We start from the raw sequence: 17,172 nt of genomic DNA on the forward strand, positions 1-17,172 counted from the left end.
AGGCCAAGAGTGCAAGACCAGCCTGGGCAACATAGTGAGACCCTGTCTCAAAAGAAATAATAGATAAATAAAAATTTAAAAATTAGCTGGGTGTGGTGGTGCATGCCTGTAGTCCCAGCTACTTGGGAGGCTGAGGCAGGAGGATCACTTGAGCCTGAGAGTTTGAGGCTGCAGTGAGCTGCAGTGACCTATGATCATGCCACTGCACTCCAGCCTGGGAGACGAAGCAAGACCTCTTATCTTAAAAAAAAAAAAAAAAGACTCAGAATTAAGAACCTTGTCCACTATAATAGTCTGTAAGTGAAAAAACCAGGATTCAAACCCACTCTTGGTCTCAAACCAACAGGTATCACTATGCCCAAACACTATGGTTTGTCTAGAATAATCAAAACCTGTTTACTTGACTTAAAATTTCCTGATAGGTATGTCCAGGGGGAAGTTGACCTGTTGCTGAGATATCTGTTTCTGTAAATTCAACTTTTTTCTTGTTTTGTTTTTTTGGGTTTTTTGTTTTTTTGTTTGTTGTTTTTTTAGTGGAAGTGGTGCACCATTCCTAAAAGTTCTACAATACCAGCTGGACTACAGAGCAAGCTCCTATTCCATCTCCCTGCTCCAAAAATCCATTTAATATATTGCGTTTGGATAGAGGACATATCAGACATTAAACTGATAAGAAGCTACTTGAATTCAACTTTTATGTTCATTCCTTATACAATGGTTTCACTAACAGCATTAGGGTACAAATTGAGCATTCTTCCAGATGTAGACAGTACAGTGATAGTTCAAGTTCTTTTGATTTACAGCATGCATTTGTTTCCAAGTGAGCATGCCGCTTCTGTCCTCAGAGAACTAAAATATCTGGGACTTTATTTCTATAATAAAGTCCCAATACTGGGATCAATCCCTTTGCTTCAACATACAAATTCACTTTTGAAAATCCATGAATATTCTGGCTAGGAGACTAGGATTTCTATGCTGATTCTTTTTGAAACATAATATTCATGTAGCATAATCAAAAGTGCATGTGTGTGGAAATGTCTGTGTATGAGGGAGGGCGTGTTTAAGTATCAGGGTTAGGAGTGATTAAAGTATAAATCCAGAAATCCTATCGGATTACATTTTGGTGCAAATGTATTATATGCTTTTCATATTCTTCCCTCATAACTTTCCTTAAAAGTGAGTCACATCAGAAGGTATAATTCAAGCTTGTTATCATCGTATTCCTACAAGTACAAAAATAACATAGGTTTCTACAAATATTTTTGAGCCTTTTAATATACATTACAAATATTTTAGACCAATCACATTTTGTTCTGTGTAACATATTTACAAAACAAAAAATATATTACAATAAATATGAATGAAACAGTGAATCTGATCAACAACAAGCTCTGTCACAACCAGATATTTAAAAGGAATGCAAAAACCTGTTGGTCTGCATATGTTAAGAGTTTTGAGATAAATATGGGTCCAGAATTATAATGTATCCGGCAAAGAGATGTGGGGAAATCCCCAAATTTAAGTTAAGATTCTTTCTCGTTACTAGTTACATAATGTTTAATGATGTTTTAAACTGTGAACATTGATGAATTATCCAAACATGATACAAAGCTAATGTAGTGCTATCGTTTCAAAATGTACATGACACCCACAGAATATCCTTTTAATTATTATCATTGTATACTGTAGTTCACACAATATCTACAAATGTGAATGAGAAAAAAAAAAAAAACAGGTCACAGCAACATGTCTCACATTCCAATTTTAAATAAGACAAGCACATACTGGATCAAACATTATTTTATAATACGTTAATAAATAACACCTAGTTTGTTATGGTTACCTTGAACAGTTTATGACTGTATATTTAAAAAGAGAACGTTTTCTGCGAGTTTTACATTGCCAGTAAAATAAATAATGAAACTTTATAACAAAAAAAAAAAAGAGAGAGAGAGAGCAAGAGAGATCTATATGGAACCTAAAGTATTTTTGACATGCTGCTTTTCTGGTACAGTTTGCCACAAGAAAATTAAAACAGAAACAAAAAATGATTGTCTTGTAAAAACAACTTTTAAAAGCTTTTCACAATATTGAGCGTGAACCTTTTAAGATTAGCATGAAAATCTTTTTGCCCATCTGCTTTGCATATATATATTATGCACATTGTGTATGAGTACACCAAAATCTACTGAAGTCACAGGGTAGCAAACTGCTTACCCCTCAAAATGAGAACCAGCCAAAACACTGATCTGAAATCTAACCAGTCTGAGGTCTGGGAAGGTTTCATTCTTGCTTTGCTTTCACAAATGTCCCAGGGTGAATGTTGTTCCTGTGAATCCCCAACTACTTTTAAAACATAAAACCCCACTGTAATAATCTACGGAGTTTAGATTTACATGTGGGGAGGTGGGACTTTGTTCCTCAAAGCAAATACTGACAACCCATCTGGCTGGATCTGAGGGTGAGCACAGCTCTCTCACTGCAACCGTGCCTTTCTCATGACTCGAATTCAGTGTTGTCGTCTTCTATGCTCTTACCACAACCACTCACAAACTAGAGAACACAGAGTCCATACTAGCTACAGGTCCTGATAAGTTGTGAACGGACCAAACTGCTTTACACCTGTTTCCGGCTAAGAATGTTTTCTTGGCTAAACAAAAGGAAGAGCATTCCGCCTTATGGCAAAATTAGAAGTTTCTTTCAAATCAGGTTTAGCATTGTTATGGTATTAACACTTTTTCTTTAATCAACCACAGTTTTCTAAAGGGAAAGGAAAACAGACCAACATCCTGACCAGGAATCAAGTTTCCTACATCTTCAGAGTCACTATATTCTTTAGCCAGCATTTTCACTAATTTTTAACTTATCTAGAAAGAATTGGTGGTAATCACTGTACCATAGTATTAATATAATCACCTCCCACAATTCAGATTCTTTTATATATGTTAGTTCTCTTGACCAAAAGATGTATACAGTATTATCCTAAAGGCCTTAGTAAATTTCCATTAAAACAACAAAAAAACTTGGTGGTTATGTTCCTGGAGTCTACATAAAGCCATTGCTCAAATCATATCTTTCCAAGAAAATCTAAAGACCATTATTTTAAACCATGATATAATCCTATCATTGTAACTTTTGCTCATTAATCCTATTCTCAGACAATGAGATGGGTGATATGCCTTCATGGGTGGTGGCCACTATTTTCCATTTCCCCCAGGCAGAATGCTCAGTAGGTTCCCCAAGGAGCAGGATGGAATGTTGTAATTCTGCAAGGTCATCTGAAAAAGTTTCTCTCATGCTTTGGATCTTTTATGGCAGGGATTTCGAGAAACCAAACATTGACATTCCTTATCAATGAGAAATTAATTCACAAGATATTTAACAGTTTAGTACTGGAAACGTGTTACTGGAGTTTTTGGTTCATCTGCGAAAACCTCAGAATGGTGACACGCTAAGCATTAGCACGGGTCTGCATCAGAGATGGAAAAGCTCGTAAATTAATACAAGGGCTTCTGGCCTTGGTTTTCAAATTCAGACCAGGCATCATTTAGCTCCATGAAAATCATCTTTGCATATTGTTCATAGGGTTGCCCGGTAGCCTAGAGAAAAACAAAAACACACATCAGATACCACACACCAAAATTTTATTTATATTAAATTTTTCACAGCTAATATGTGGGTTCCAAGTAATTGAAATGCTTTTCTATTTGGCCATTTCTCTTTTGACAGCCCAATCTATACGACCCTATGTCCTCCCTAAAATACCCTCACCCTGGATATTCACATAGGCCGTGGCAATGAGCCCGTGAGTAGATATCGCAGAGCTTGGTGGGCAGCAAAAGGTGCATCTCCATTGTCCAGAAGTATCTACCAAATGACAGACGTTCATGACAGACTATCTCCTTGACTATCTGTATTTCTAAACTCCCATTTTCCCATTTCTAAAAAAAGTTAAGTTCTTTGAGACCCATAACAGTTTCTGGATTTTTCTGGGCTCTTGTTTCTCTTTCTCTTTTGATCCATCATAATTCAAGGACTAACATTGTTTCTCATTAATTCTTCTACTCAGACTAGTCACAAGAAAGTACGGAGGGATGAGATCAAATATATCATATCCAAGCATGTGCTCCCAAGTGGCACTTCACTCACAGCTTCATGTCATATGACTGGGATAGTCTATATGACAAGATGACTCACTTCAGTCTGAGATGTTTCTGTGTATTTAAACTATCCATATTAAAATAATGTAGAGCCACAAGGTATAAATAGTAATCAAAGTCTGATCTTTATAAAAGTATAGATGTAGCCAGAAGTTAACCAGTCACTGTCCCCTAACTCCCTTGCTGCTATAACTGTTTACTGCTTAATGGCACTATATACCCTGACAGGTGCAAGATTTGTGACTTCCCCCACCCCCCACGACTTCTACAGATAACATTGCTATTGTAAATCCCAAGACTCGTGATTCTATAGATAACATTGCTGTTGTAAATCATAAGACTGGTCTTTCAGGCGTTTTTCCGACTCTGCATTCCAGAGACCTACTGACGCTGGCCAGACCATGGATAGGCATGGGAATGGATCCAATTGTCCTGGAACCCCCTACCCAGGAAACCTCCCAATGGGGAAGATAATTTCTGCATCCCAACCCTATTGTCACAGAGTAGTCGCTCCTCTTCCCATGGATCTGAAAGGGTAAAATTTACAGTGGGGAATGTTTAACAGAGAGAATGGCCTGGGAAAAAGGGCAAAAGTGTTTTCTGTTTCTTTAAAACCTTTTCACCCTTCTCAAGAACTAAAACTTGTATCCCTGCCTGGGGCCAGTGGTAGGGAGGGGGAGGGGAGTGTCCTGTGTTCTTTGTGCTACAGGAAATGGCTCAGAGGAACCGTCTGTCTGTCTGGATGGAGGCCCCAGTGTGGAGGTGGGTGGAGGTCTCCAGATTGTCTTCACCGACCATGGGACATATCAGAATATAGACTAAAGCTGAGAACCCACCCTTTAAAAGCTCTATATTTCTGCTTATGATGAGGAAAATTTGTACTTTAAGACGGGAGTCTGCCACTTTCCTCATCTGCCGGCAAACCACTTGTCCTCGTTCTTCTGATGCAGCCTGGAGAACAAGTGCCAACCTTTCGGTAACACTGTGAGTTCATCCCCTGCCAATCAACAGACCCAATTCCCTAGCCCTTTGCCCACCAAACTGTCTTTAAAAACCCTTTCTCCCAAATTCTCAGGGAGATGGATTTGAGAAATTCCTCCCATCTTCTTGTTTGGCGCCTGCAATATTACACTTTCTCTGCTGTAACCCCTGCTGTCTCAGCATATTGGCTTCCCCTTGGGCAGTGGGCAATGAACCTCATGGGGCTGTAACAGTATTATGATGATTTCACCTGAGCCGTGGGTTAGTTGAAGTTTCTGCTCATGTAGAGCACTTACATGTATATCTACTTACATGAAAGCATAAACTGGCATAACACATATAATGATGAGTTTAGTTCTATTTTGAAGATTTTGTTGATTCTCACCAATTTTGCCAACCACATTCTAAAGCTTTTTCACTACAATCCTGGTTATATGTACTGTTGTATGTCCAAAAGAGAAAAAGTTTTCCTCAGTCTAGCTCTTAGCCTAACCTTAACTATTTCAAATCAGGATACAATTTACTTCTGAGCCCTAAAAATTTGTCACCTGGTGAATCCTACACCTCTCTAAATAAAGCCCCTGTAATATATAGTTTAAATTCTCTTTGCCCACTTCATAAAGTATAACTATTTGTTTAAATATCTGGTTTTAGCCCATGGACTTAATTTTATTAAGTAAATGGCTTAACCAGCAAATTGAAAGTAAGATACATGCTCATAAAATAATGAAGCAAAGGCCAGACAAGTGATAGGACAGGGCAGGTCATACTCACTTTATCTGGGTGCACCACCAGGACAGCCTTCCTGTACACCTTCTTCACCTGCTCTGGTGTCACCAGGTCTGCCATGCCAACTGGCTTCCACTTGGTCTCTCCAGCCCACAGCACGGTGTGCATTGTGGAAAGAAGTGCTCTGATGTTTCTCTCTTTGCCTTCAATCCATTCCAGAATCTGTAAATGTAGCAGGGATTAAGAAATTCAAATGTTTTCTAGTCTAGAAGGTTTCCACTAGGACTCTGGAAACCCTTCTTGCTCCACCAACTACAAAATACTTGGGGCACCCCGCATACCCCAAGCTGTTTCCTCTACCTGGAATGCTCTTCCACCTCTACCTCCTGCCTAGTCTTTCTGGTCAACTCTTCACCATCCTTCAAAAGCCTGCTCAGGAATTTCACACTGTTAGCCTTTGAGAGTTTGAATTCCTTCCTGTCTGGCACCCTGAGAGTTAATTACTCACTCCTAGGGTATAAACTCCATGAGGGTACATACTGCATCTATGGTGTCCTCTGCACCGAATAAACATTCCTTTTAAAAGAAGGCCAAACTCCTCTGGGCTGCTCTGCCTTACACATGTTCCTGTCATAATATGTGCTACACTTTATTGTAATTGGCTGTGTGTTTGTCTTACCCTGCCATGAGGCAGAGCTGTTTAGGAAAGGTACCGTTCCTTATATATCCGCTGTATCTCGGAACCGAGTAATACACCTGGTGCAGAATAGAGCTCAAACTTGTTAAATGAATTGATCCATTTATTCATTTATTCAGACTAGGACCATTCATAGTTTGAATGGTCATAGTTTGAATCAATGAGGTGATTAAGTTGAAGGGACCTTAGCACCTAACAGGAGTTTAGTATTTGTTGTTGGATGAATGGTTTAGCCACGGTTAATGATGGCTCCTCTCTCCCAAACAATTAAATACCCTCTACCAATTAATTACCCAAACATGGTTTAAAAGAAATAAGTAACTTTCTTTTATAGAAAACTTTCAGAGTTTATCTAATGAACAAAGGTTATCAAGATGGAGCATAAAGTTCTTGGAAGGAATATCGAGCCTCTGGGATGTTTTATGAAGTGAAAAACATGCAAATGAAAGATCTTACATTGTACTAAAAGTGTATCAAAGAATCTATCCATCTAAACAAATTTCTGAATCTGTCAGGAAATTATGGAAAAGAACAGTGATACCTTTGTTCAAAATGTGTAAGACTGACTTGCTGTGCAAGTCCTTGTTTTGCAGATACTTTAATGCAGAGACAGAGTAGACCCTCCTCTTTCAGTTCATTATCGTGTCAGCATATGTAGTATTTCGTCACCTAAGAATTCAACCTCTCCCTCTGTAAAGAGCATCGCAGTTCTCTTCATCGTTACACACTCTTCCAAATTCACGCCATTCATCAGCAAATCACCCTTCTGTTTCCAAGGTAGTCCGTGTCCACCTGTCCATACAACCTCCTCATCTATGAAGTAGTATTTATTTCCTCATCTATGAAATGAGGGGGTTACATTTGCTGATTTGAAAACTTAAAAAAATGCAAAAACATACTTTTTCCCCCAAAATCAAATCTTTCCTAGACCCCCATAATTAAAGACAGATAATCTGGTTAAAAGTGGAGAGGCAATGGGGAAGCCAGGATCCACACTTCCCTCAGCCTTCCTCTCCTCCACCTTCCCAGGCCTCCAGGTCTAATGTAATTCCTGGGGACATAAATATTTCTCTCTCTATCTGCAGAGAAAAGATCCTGGTGGCTTCAGTCAATCTGATCTGATAAAAAGCTCTCAAGGCAGCAAGAGAAAATTTATAATGATTTATCTTTAGAATGTGAATGCCATCTGAATAACAAAATCACCCTTAAAGTGTGCCTTTGCTCATCTGAACAGCAAACAAGGGAAATCTAGTTGCTACACCATGGAATAAAATTTATTTTATTAAATCTATAAATTAAAAATGTATAAATATTATTAAAAATAAATATAAATCTAATGAAATGAAAATTTTTATTTTATTAAACAAATTAAACAGCATGTGCAACTCTCTCCAAAGCTACTTTGCTATTAAAGGACATGGCTGTTTTCAAATCATAGCTGCAGAATCAACTGAAATATAGTGATCGCCAGAAAGCTAAGGCAGTGCCTTCTATAAGTGCTATGGTCTGACTGTGGGTGTCCCCACAGAATTCATATGTTGAAATTCTAACCCCCAAGGTGGTGGTATTAGGAGGTTGGGGCCTTTGGGTGGTGATTAGATCAGGAGGGCAGAGCCCTTATAAATGGGATTAGTGTCTTTGTGAGAGAAGCCTGGGTAAGATCTCTCTCCTTTTCTGCCATGTGACGACACAGGGAAAAAAACCACAGTCTATGAACAAGGAAGAGGGTCCTCACCAAACACTGAATCTGCTGACACCTTGACCTTGGACTTCCCAGCCTCCAGAACTGTGAGAAACAAATTTCTCTTGTTCCTAAGCTACCCAATTTATGGTATTTTGATATAGCAGCCTGAATGGACTAAAACAATAGGTTAGTCTCACGCTGATGGCTCCACACATATGACTTTGTCACAAGACCTTGTCATATACAATAATCACACTGAGTCAGGGGCTCACTCACCTTTAATTTCTCAGGGTCCATTTCCTTAGCCATTTCCTCCTTTCTCATCTCAGCTATCGTTCGAGGCCCCTTTTTGTCTTTGTGAGCATTGAAACCTTGACCTGAGAGTAGGTCTTCAAAGTCAGCTGCTTTCTGTTTCCCTTCTGCAATATAATTTTTGAAAATCACTATAGTTTTTATTCTTAAACATAACATACTATCAATATCCCATAGCACTTAGAGTCTTCTAGGTGTTTTTATATGCATTAAACCCCTTAACCTTCATACTTACCCTGTGAGTAGGGTAAAAGACTCTTGTGCCCATTTCACAGATGAGGAAAACAAAGTCTGGCGAACTTAAGAGCTGTGTCCAGAATCATATATTAAATATATAAACATGGCAAGGCTCAGACTGGAGGCTGAATCATTAACCTAAATCCGATTCCATTTCTACTGCACCTTATTTTTAGATGAAGATACTTATGATCGCCCCCCATCATAAGTAATTAGTATCAATGATGGAACTAGAACCTGGGTTTTGGTACTTCAAATCTATACTTGCTACCACTTCCCTGTCCACACCCAGGCGATAGTTTTAGCCAATCATAGTATTCTCTGCCTCCAAGTCTGGCTGTAGCCTCACAGTCCTTGTCTATCTGTTTGCCTCTAGCGTGGTGGCCAAGAGCAATGACTCTGGATCCAGAATCCACACGTTTGAATTTCATCTCTGTAACTTACCAGCGATGTGACCTTGGGCAAGTTACTTACCATCCCTATGCCTCAATTTCCTTGTCTGTAAAATGGGGATGGTATTAATAATATTACTTACCTCATAGGGTTGTTGTGGAAAATAAATGAGTTAACATTTTAAGTGCTTAGAAGGGTGCCTGGCTATCTCAATGTTTGTTTTTGTTTGTTTGTTTGTTTGTTTGTTTTTTTACAGTTGGTTGAATCCACAAATGTGTAACCCACAGATACAGAGGGCTGACTGTGTATGTAAACAACCCATATAACATACCATTATTTCAAACTTCTTTGAACTCTTTGACTCTAAGTATACCTTTATTCCTGTATCATTTTAGTAATGAATTATTCTGTACCTTTGAAATCTTTTTTTTAATAATTTTTTTTATTTCAGCATATTATGGGGGTACAAAAGTTTAGGTTATGTATATTATTCTTGCCCCCCCAATCAGAACACAAAATAGAACCAAAACACAGTAGTCCATGCAGTCAATGCCAATCAACCAAAATCAGTTTCTAAGTTGAAATCCATTTGCCATCTCTATGCTGTAAGACATTCTGGACACACACTCACACACGCACACACTGCAACTGAAGTGCTCTGAGACTACAGATTTTGTCTTTCTTGTTTGCTACGGTATGGTGTTTTCTACACTGAAGATGCTCCATAAACATTTGCTGATTAAAGTCACTCCATATCTCAAAATAAAAATGGAAGGGAATCACATGACTTTATGGAATTATGCAGGGAATACCCCTGCTAGCCAAAGGACAGGCATGATGTTACATGTTCCTAACAACTGAATTCCTACACGTAGGTGTTGTGAGAAGGCACCAGTGTCATAGCCTGTAGAGTGTGGCAGTTAAGAGCAGGGGTTCTGGAGCCAGATTGCCAGGTTCAAATCCTGGCTCTGTCGCTTATAAGCCATATGAACTTAGGAAATTACTTTATCAATCTGGTGTCACAGATTCCCCATCTACAACGTGGGGTTGGGTTTTTTTATTATTATCATTTAGACAGAGTCTCACTCTGTCGCCCAGGTAGAGTGCAGTGGCATCATCATAGCTCACTGCAACCTCAAACTCTTGGGCTCAAGTGATCCTCCTGCCTCAGTCTCCCACCGAGTAGCTGTGACTACAAGCGCATGCCACAACACCTGGCTAATTTTTCTATTTTTAGTAGAGATGGGATCGCACTCTTGCTCAGGCTGGAATGGGGCTGGTTTTGAAGATTATATGAAATGATATAGGAGTCCCCCTCATCTACAGCGGATACATTCCAAGACCCTTAGTGGATGCCTGAAACCTCAGATAGTACTGGACCCTATATATACAGTATTATGGGATTTTTAAATCTTAGACAGATACTAAGCGACAAACAGGTGAATAGCAGATAAAACATAGATACGCTGGACAAAGGAATGATTTGCATTCCAGGCAGGGTAGAGTGGGATGGTGGGAAATTTCATCATGAGATTTTAGGCTGACCATGGGTAACTGAAACTACAGAAGATAAAACCGTAGACAAGGGGGGATGACTGTACATGAAAAATGCTTAGGATAGCACCTGGCATATAGTAAGCACTCAATAAATGTTAGCTACCACTACTGGGAAGAGCAGAATTGCCTTTTCCATGTTCCATACAGAGAAAGGCTGTTCCCTTTGTGTATGATGAATTCATCAACTGCATTAAAGGTATCAATTAATCAAATGAAATGTGACATGTACCAAAATAGGCTTTTAATAAACTGAAATCTAACCATCCTGCTATGCAAAATACATTATTGTTAATTCACTGTCAAGAATCCCACCCAGAATGTCCTCCAGCCTCAGGTGTTGGCACCATCACAGGTGCCTCACTGATGTCAGGAATCCACCAACCAGAGCATAAGGTTGACCAACCATCCAAGACACATCTACTCTGCTAATTGGGATCCAAGGGCAAATCCAAGCACAGTGCTTGAAAGGGCCCCAGCATTTCTCTTCCACCCCCTCTTCCAAAGGAATAACAACTTTAAATTCCTTCCACCTCTCTGCTCACATCCATTCAAAATTCATGTCGTGCCCACTCTATGCCAAGCACTATGCTAGGCGCTAATGATAACATGGCAAATAAGACACAGTCCCCGTCTTCCATCCACTTCCAGTCTGGAGAGAGACAGACAAGCGAGCCAGCAGTCACAAAACAGTATAAATGTTAGGAGCATGGTAAATCCAGGATGCTCCAGGTATAGCACTGGGGGCAGAGGTCATGGTGTGTCTCTCTAAGATTGCCTCAGAAACTACTGGAATTGTTTTCTGTCTTCTTCAGACATTCAAACCCAGGCAGTGAGACAACACTGACGGGCCACCCTGTAGCTGGGTCCCATTCCACCATCCTTACCCAAATTAGCTGATCCTTTTCCACGTTCGTTCTGGCCCCCAGGCATGGCGGAGAAGCTCACGTTGTAGTTGGGTCGGTTCTGGGGAGACGAGTGGGGCATGCTGGGCTGAGGCTTTGGCTGTGGCTGCTGCCAGCTGTAGCCACCTGCCTGTTGCCACCCTCCACCCATAGGCTGGGGAGACGCTTTCTGTGGCGAGCTGAGAGGCGGGAATCCTCCACCCAATCCAGTTGGTGTGGTGGGTTTGCTGGCAAATGAAGAACTACCTACAGGAAAAAAAGGAGAAAGAAGGTAAGGCTATTTTGAGTAGCCTCTAACTCCTGTGTCTCAAGATATTGTTTGCAAGGACTTTAGAGGAAAATTGCCTCAATCAATAGCATAATTAACCTTCCTAATAGGTAAAGAAATTGCAGGCATATGTATCATTTCCTTAATCCCCACAAATACATTTGGGGATAAGTTTTAATAGCCTCATTTTTTCTTCAAATAAACAAACTGCAAGTCAGAGTAGTTAAGTGATTTTCTTAAAGGCATGTGGCAAGTGGCAACTAGAACTTGAATCTAGATCCTACTAAGCAGATTCTATTTCCTCACGAGAACAAAAACTGCTAAATGATAAGAATGGGGAATAAAACAAAGTAAGTTCACTCATTCAGGTGCCACTTAAACTTCAGTTAACAGGATTAATCATTGTTTGTTACAAGTACAAATATGGTTAGTGATCAAGAGTAAACACAGATGTTTTGAAATTTCACAAGCAGGTTTCAATTTCATACTACTTCCATTTTATTGCAGAACAAACCAGCCAACATTCTGACAGCTTTGGACAGGACAAAGGATCTCATTCAAGCTTTAAAAAAATGTTACTTTGTACCAGGAATTTAAGTAGAATCCTGATTCCATAATCTCCAAACTTTTAGGCACTCAATGCATACATGCTAAACTAGTTCCAAAATATGCACACCAGCTGTGGCTTATGTTTAAAGAGGCAAAATGAGAAACCAAAATACGGTGATCTCCAAGGACCCTTTCATGCAATGAGCCCAAAGTAATGGTGTTAATAACATAAATTACATTTATATAGCTCTTTAGAGATTACAAAATGTGTTTATATATGTTACTGCCTTTGATCTACACAACACCCTTAGGAGGTAATCACTTTAAAGATGAGGAAATCAAGGCTCAGAGAGGTTTACTAATATGCTCATGATTACACAGCAGCTGGTTAACAGATCTGGGATTTGACCATAAGCATCCTGCCTCCAGATATCATGTTCATTTGCTGCACCCCTAATCCCCAATTCCTCCCCAAATCTCTGAGCCTTTCACTACAACTCATCCCTCATCCCCTACTATGTCTTGTTTCTACAGATATTTCCCTGCTATTCTGACCCTGGGACTCCTCTTTCCTTCCACACTGAGAATGTTCTATCACAGCCACAGGACATGGATTCAATCTGAGTTTGAGTCTCAGCTCTATCACTTATTCATCATTCATTCTTGCATTCGTTCATACATTCAGTCACCAGCATTTGCTGAGCAGCTACAATGGGCACGGGGAATACAGATGAATAAAGATATAGAGAATCTTTGCTCTTCCAAAGCTGGGTGGAAAACTTCACTTCTTTGACCCTCAGTTTCCTCATCTGTGAAATCAAAACTATGTCTATATGAGAGTATATGGCAAAGACACAGCAACTATATGAAAGTGCTTCTCAACCACTGAATTATGCAAACTAAGGGGCATTATATATTAAAAAATTATGCAAGCTCATATGCCAAGCTCACACCTGATACATTATGAGGGCTCAATAAACACTCACTAATAGGAAAAGGGAAGGACAGGGCCATCCTTGAGCTTGGCATTGCCCTCATCATTCTGTAATTCATACCACGAAGCCTTTCTATGTGTCCCTGGGCCTCCCCACCAATAGCACATCAATGTACACCTAAGGCTGGGTATTCATTCTACACTAGAGTTTCATTTTATACTTAAGGATGCTTACTTTGTTCTAAATATATATATTTATTATTTTAAAATTTGCTAAATATAAAAAAGCCTAAGGAACTAAAAAAAACTTAAAAAATAAAAACCTTCCATATTGCTACCACACTGTCATCCATTCATTCATTTGTGAAACACTGTTGAGCACACTCTACGTGCCAGGCTGCAGGTACAGTGGTGGAAAGGCAGACGCTGATCCTGTTCTCATGGGACTCATTGACATTGCAGGACTTTCTGATGTCTACACGTCCAGAATATTTTCTACCCATGATCAGCAATTCTAATTGTTAATGCTATTGAAGCAGGGAACTGACAGAAATACAAAGCAGCAGCTAAACCCAGAGGCCACTGCTATCCTCATTAAAAGCTGAAGCAGTGGTTCTCAACCTTGACTGCACATTAGAATTACCTGGACAGCTTTTTTTAATGCCTCATCTGTGTAGCCCCTACAGTAGCAGATATTTTAGATTTGATTAAGGTTTCTCTCTCCCACTATATTGTCAGTTCCAAGGAACAGGAATGCTATCTGCCTTGAATTTTTTTATTATATCCTGAATGCCTACCATGTAGCAAATACTCAAAAATACCTGCTAAATGAGGGAGCTAATACTAAAGGGTAGAAAACCATGGCCTGGATGAACTGAACGATACCCCTCCCCACTCTTAGCTTCATCAGCCTCTAAACCTGTTTCTGCTCCAGAGTTTCTAAGACCTCCCCCAGTATGTCTGGGAGAAATGAAAATTCTTCTCTCCCTCAATTTCCGTTTTAATTCATTAACAATTTCTACTGATTTCCTCTATTAAATATCAGGTGGCTCTTCTGCCATTACTGAGTTCAGACATCACCTTACCTTGTCCAGCAGCAACCTATAGTTGGCTCTTCCCATGCCCACTCTTGCCCTCATTCTTATTGGCTCTCTGAGATGGATCCAAAGTCATCTCATCTCCCTAAAATGCAAAACTAGCTGCTTCCTCAATGTGCACTCAAGTTAAAGTCCAAACAAATTCTGAAATCATTCATAAATCAGCTTCACCTGTCCGATCCTGTCTCTCACTAATCCCTCCTGCCACATCCCCAGCTTGCTCTGGTCTCGCTCGTGGGGCTTTTAAACATGCCCTTCCCTCTGCCTGGTCCTCTTCCCTGATGCATGGTCTTAACCATCTCACAAGGTCTGCCAGCCTTTCTGGATCCCCCAGACTTTGGCTTAGGTAATCCCAGAACACCTGTGACCTTCCTCAGTCCTCTACCCCCTTTCAGATGATAACGCACTTGCTATGTGACAGAGGGGGTCCTCTGGGAGCTCTTAAAATGCCCTATACCCAAGCCACATCTAGACCAATTATATCAGAATATCTCTGGCAGGAACCAAAGCATTGGTGTTTGTATCAGAATCGTTTAATGTGAAAATACCTTAAGGAGAAGGACACTGTGTTTATCTTTTCTGAACTGTCGCTGTATAATTTGGAAGTTTAATTTTTACTCTCAGAGCACTTGTCTAGGATTCAAAAATTCTGGCTGGTAGCTCTCATTTATCTATCTGTTCACTGTGTAGCTTTAGAAAAGTCACTTAATTTTTCTTTTAATATGTGATGTGACTTAAAAAATGGGGGAAATTTAGGGAATCAGTTTCCTCAGAGGGAAGTTGTAAGAACTACTGCATTTCAGAAATGACAATGAATTCTTGAACTGCTCAAGTAGGTTTGTAGTTTGTAGTGATACGGGTGTAGCTATGCTGAAACTATTTTTGTTGTCTGACTATAAATGTTGCAATCCATGGAAACAGAAGATACACATATGGAATAGAAGAAGGTATTGGATTGTAATTATATATACTTATAGTTATTCATCTTCTATCTGTCTCCTGAATGGTAGAGCAAAGATACTCTAGCACCAATGAACATATTTAACACACAGATCTTGGTTTTTAAATGTCATTCCAACAAAAAAGAATGAGGGCTCCTTAGAGCATGTCTGCTTCTAAAACTGATGCATAACAAGTTCAAGATAAGTCTGAAACATCTTGTTGTGTCATAAAGGAAGAAAATTTTCAAAAAATGATGGAACAAGTAAAAAGATACAGAGCTTTCATAAACCAAATCAAGGACAATGAGAACCTCAAAGTAAATAATGACAGTAATGGATGATAACACATTGAACCAAAAAAGAATCCATTAGTCCCTTCTGATGATAGAGAAAGATGATATAGACAATAATATAGTTTGGATGTTTGTCCCCTCCAAATCTCATGTCGAAATTTGATCCCCAATGTTGGAGGCGGGGCCTGCTAGGAGGTGTTTGGGTCGTAGGCACCAACCTTGTCCCACATGAATGGCTTGGTGCCCTCCCTACAGCAATGAATGAGTAATTGCTCTATAGCTCATGGGAGAGCTGGTTGTGTAAAATAGCCTGGCACCACCTCCTCTTCCTCTTGTTCCTTCTCTTGCCATGTGACAAGCCTCCTCCCCCTTCACCTTCTGCCTAGATTGGAAGCTCTCTGAAGCCCTCATCAGAAGCAGCTGCTGGTACCATGCTTGTACAGTCCGCAGAACCATGAGCCAAATAAACCTCTTTTCTTTATATTAATAGATTACCCAGCCTCAGGTATTCTCTTATACCAAAGCAAACAGGCTAAGACAGATGATGATAATGATAGATGAAAGATAGAAAGATAAGAAAGAAAGAAACAAAGAAACAAAGAAAGAAACAAACAAACAAACAAAGAGAGAGAGAAAGAAAAAAAGAAAAGAAAAGAAAAGATGGGATTGTTCCTTACAGTAAAATGTCAACTAATATATGTAGAAAGACACAATTGGAAAATCACAGCCAGGCATGATGGCTGATGCCTATAATCCCAGCACTTTGGGAGGCTGAGGTGGAAGGATTGCAGGAGTTCCAGACCAGCCTGGGCAACATAGTGAAACCTTGTCTCTATAAAATTTTTTTTAAAAAATTAGGCTGAACATGGTAGCTCATGCCTATAATCCTAGCACTTTGGGAGGCCAAGGCGGGAGGACTGCTTGAGCCCAGGAGTTTGAGGTTGCAGCAAGCTATGATGATGCCACTGAACTCTACCCCAGGTGACAGAGTGAGATCCTGTCTAAAAAAAAGAAAAGAAGGAAGGAAGGAGAGAAGGAAGGAAGGAAGGAAGGAAGGAAGGAAGGAAGGAAGGAAGGAAGGAAGGAAGGAAAGAGAGAAGGAAGGAAGGAAGGAAGGAAGGAAGGAAGGAAGGAAGGAAGGAAGGAAGAAAATCATAATTTTATAAGCAGCATAGTATTAATAACAATTGCTTTGTGCAAGAATCATTAATGAATACTAAAACCACTGGGTAAAAGTCAGATAGAAAATAGAATATTCTCAAATAGGATTATCTCAAATAGGATAGTCTCAAAATATCTCCCCCAGATTAGTAACCAATTACAAAAGGAAGAAACCTTTTCAGTAAAGAAACCTAACAGACATCACCTTAACCAAATGATTCAAGTTAACATCAAACTCAAACTGAGACTTTGTCAACTGGCCTGTACCCTTCGAATA

The 17,172-nt window shown here is 39.7% G+C and overlaps 1 protein-coding gene across 2 annotated transcripts in view; it reads right to left on the bottom strand.

Annotated features, from left to right (window-relative positions):
- Positions 1-1,257: 1,257 nt before the first annotated feature.
- Positions 1,258-17,172, bottom strand: part of DNAJC6 (DnaJ heat shock protein family (Hsp40) member C6) — a 69,515-nt gene continuing 53,600 nt past the window's right edge. Inside the window, exons 16-19 of one of the 2 annotated variants that reach the window (XM_045547823.1) lie at positions 11,635-11,898; positions 8,528-8,670; positions 5,916-6,092; positions 1,258-3,599 (exon numbers count right to left, since the gene is read on the bottom strand). In XM_045547823.1, coding sequence (XP_045403779.1) covers positions 3,498-3,599; positions 5,916-6,092; positions 8,528-8,670; positions 11,635-11,898 — 686 coding nt within the window. In that variant the 3' untranslated portion in view covers positions 1,258-3,497. The remainder of the gene's footprint in view (positions 3,600-5,915; positions 6,093-8,527; positions 8,671-11,634; positions 11,899-17,172) is intronic. The other variant, XM_045547824.1, reaches the window with a different exon arrangement.

Source organism: Lemur catta, chromosome 3 (genome assembly GCF_020740605.2).
Source record: "Lemur catta isolate mLemCat1 chromosome 3, mLemCat1.pri, whole genome shotgun sequence".
Classification (NCBI taxonomy): Eukaryota; Metazoa; Chordata; class Mammalia; order Primates; family Lemuridae; genus Lemur; species Lemur catta.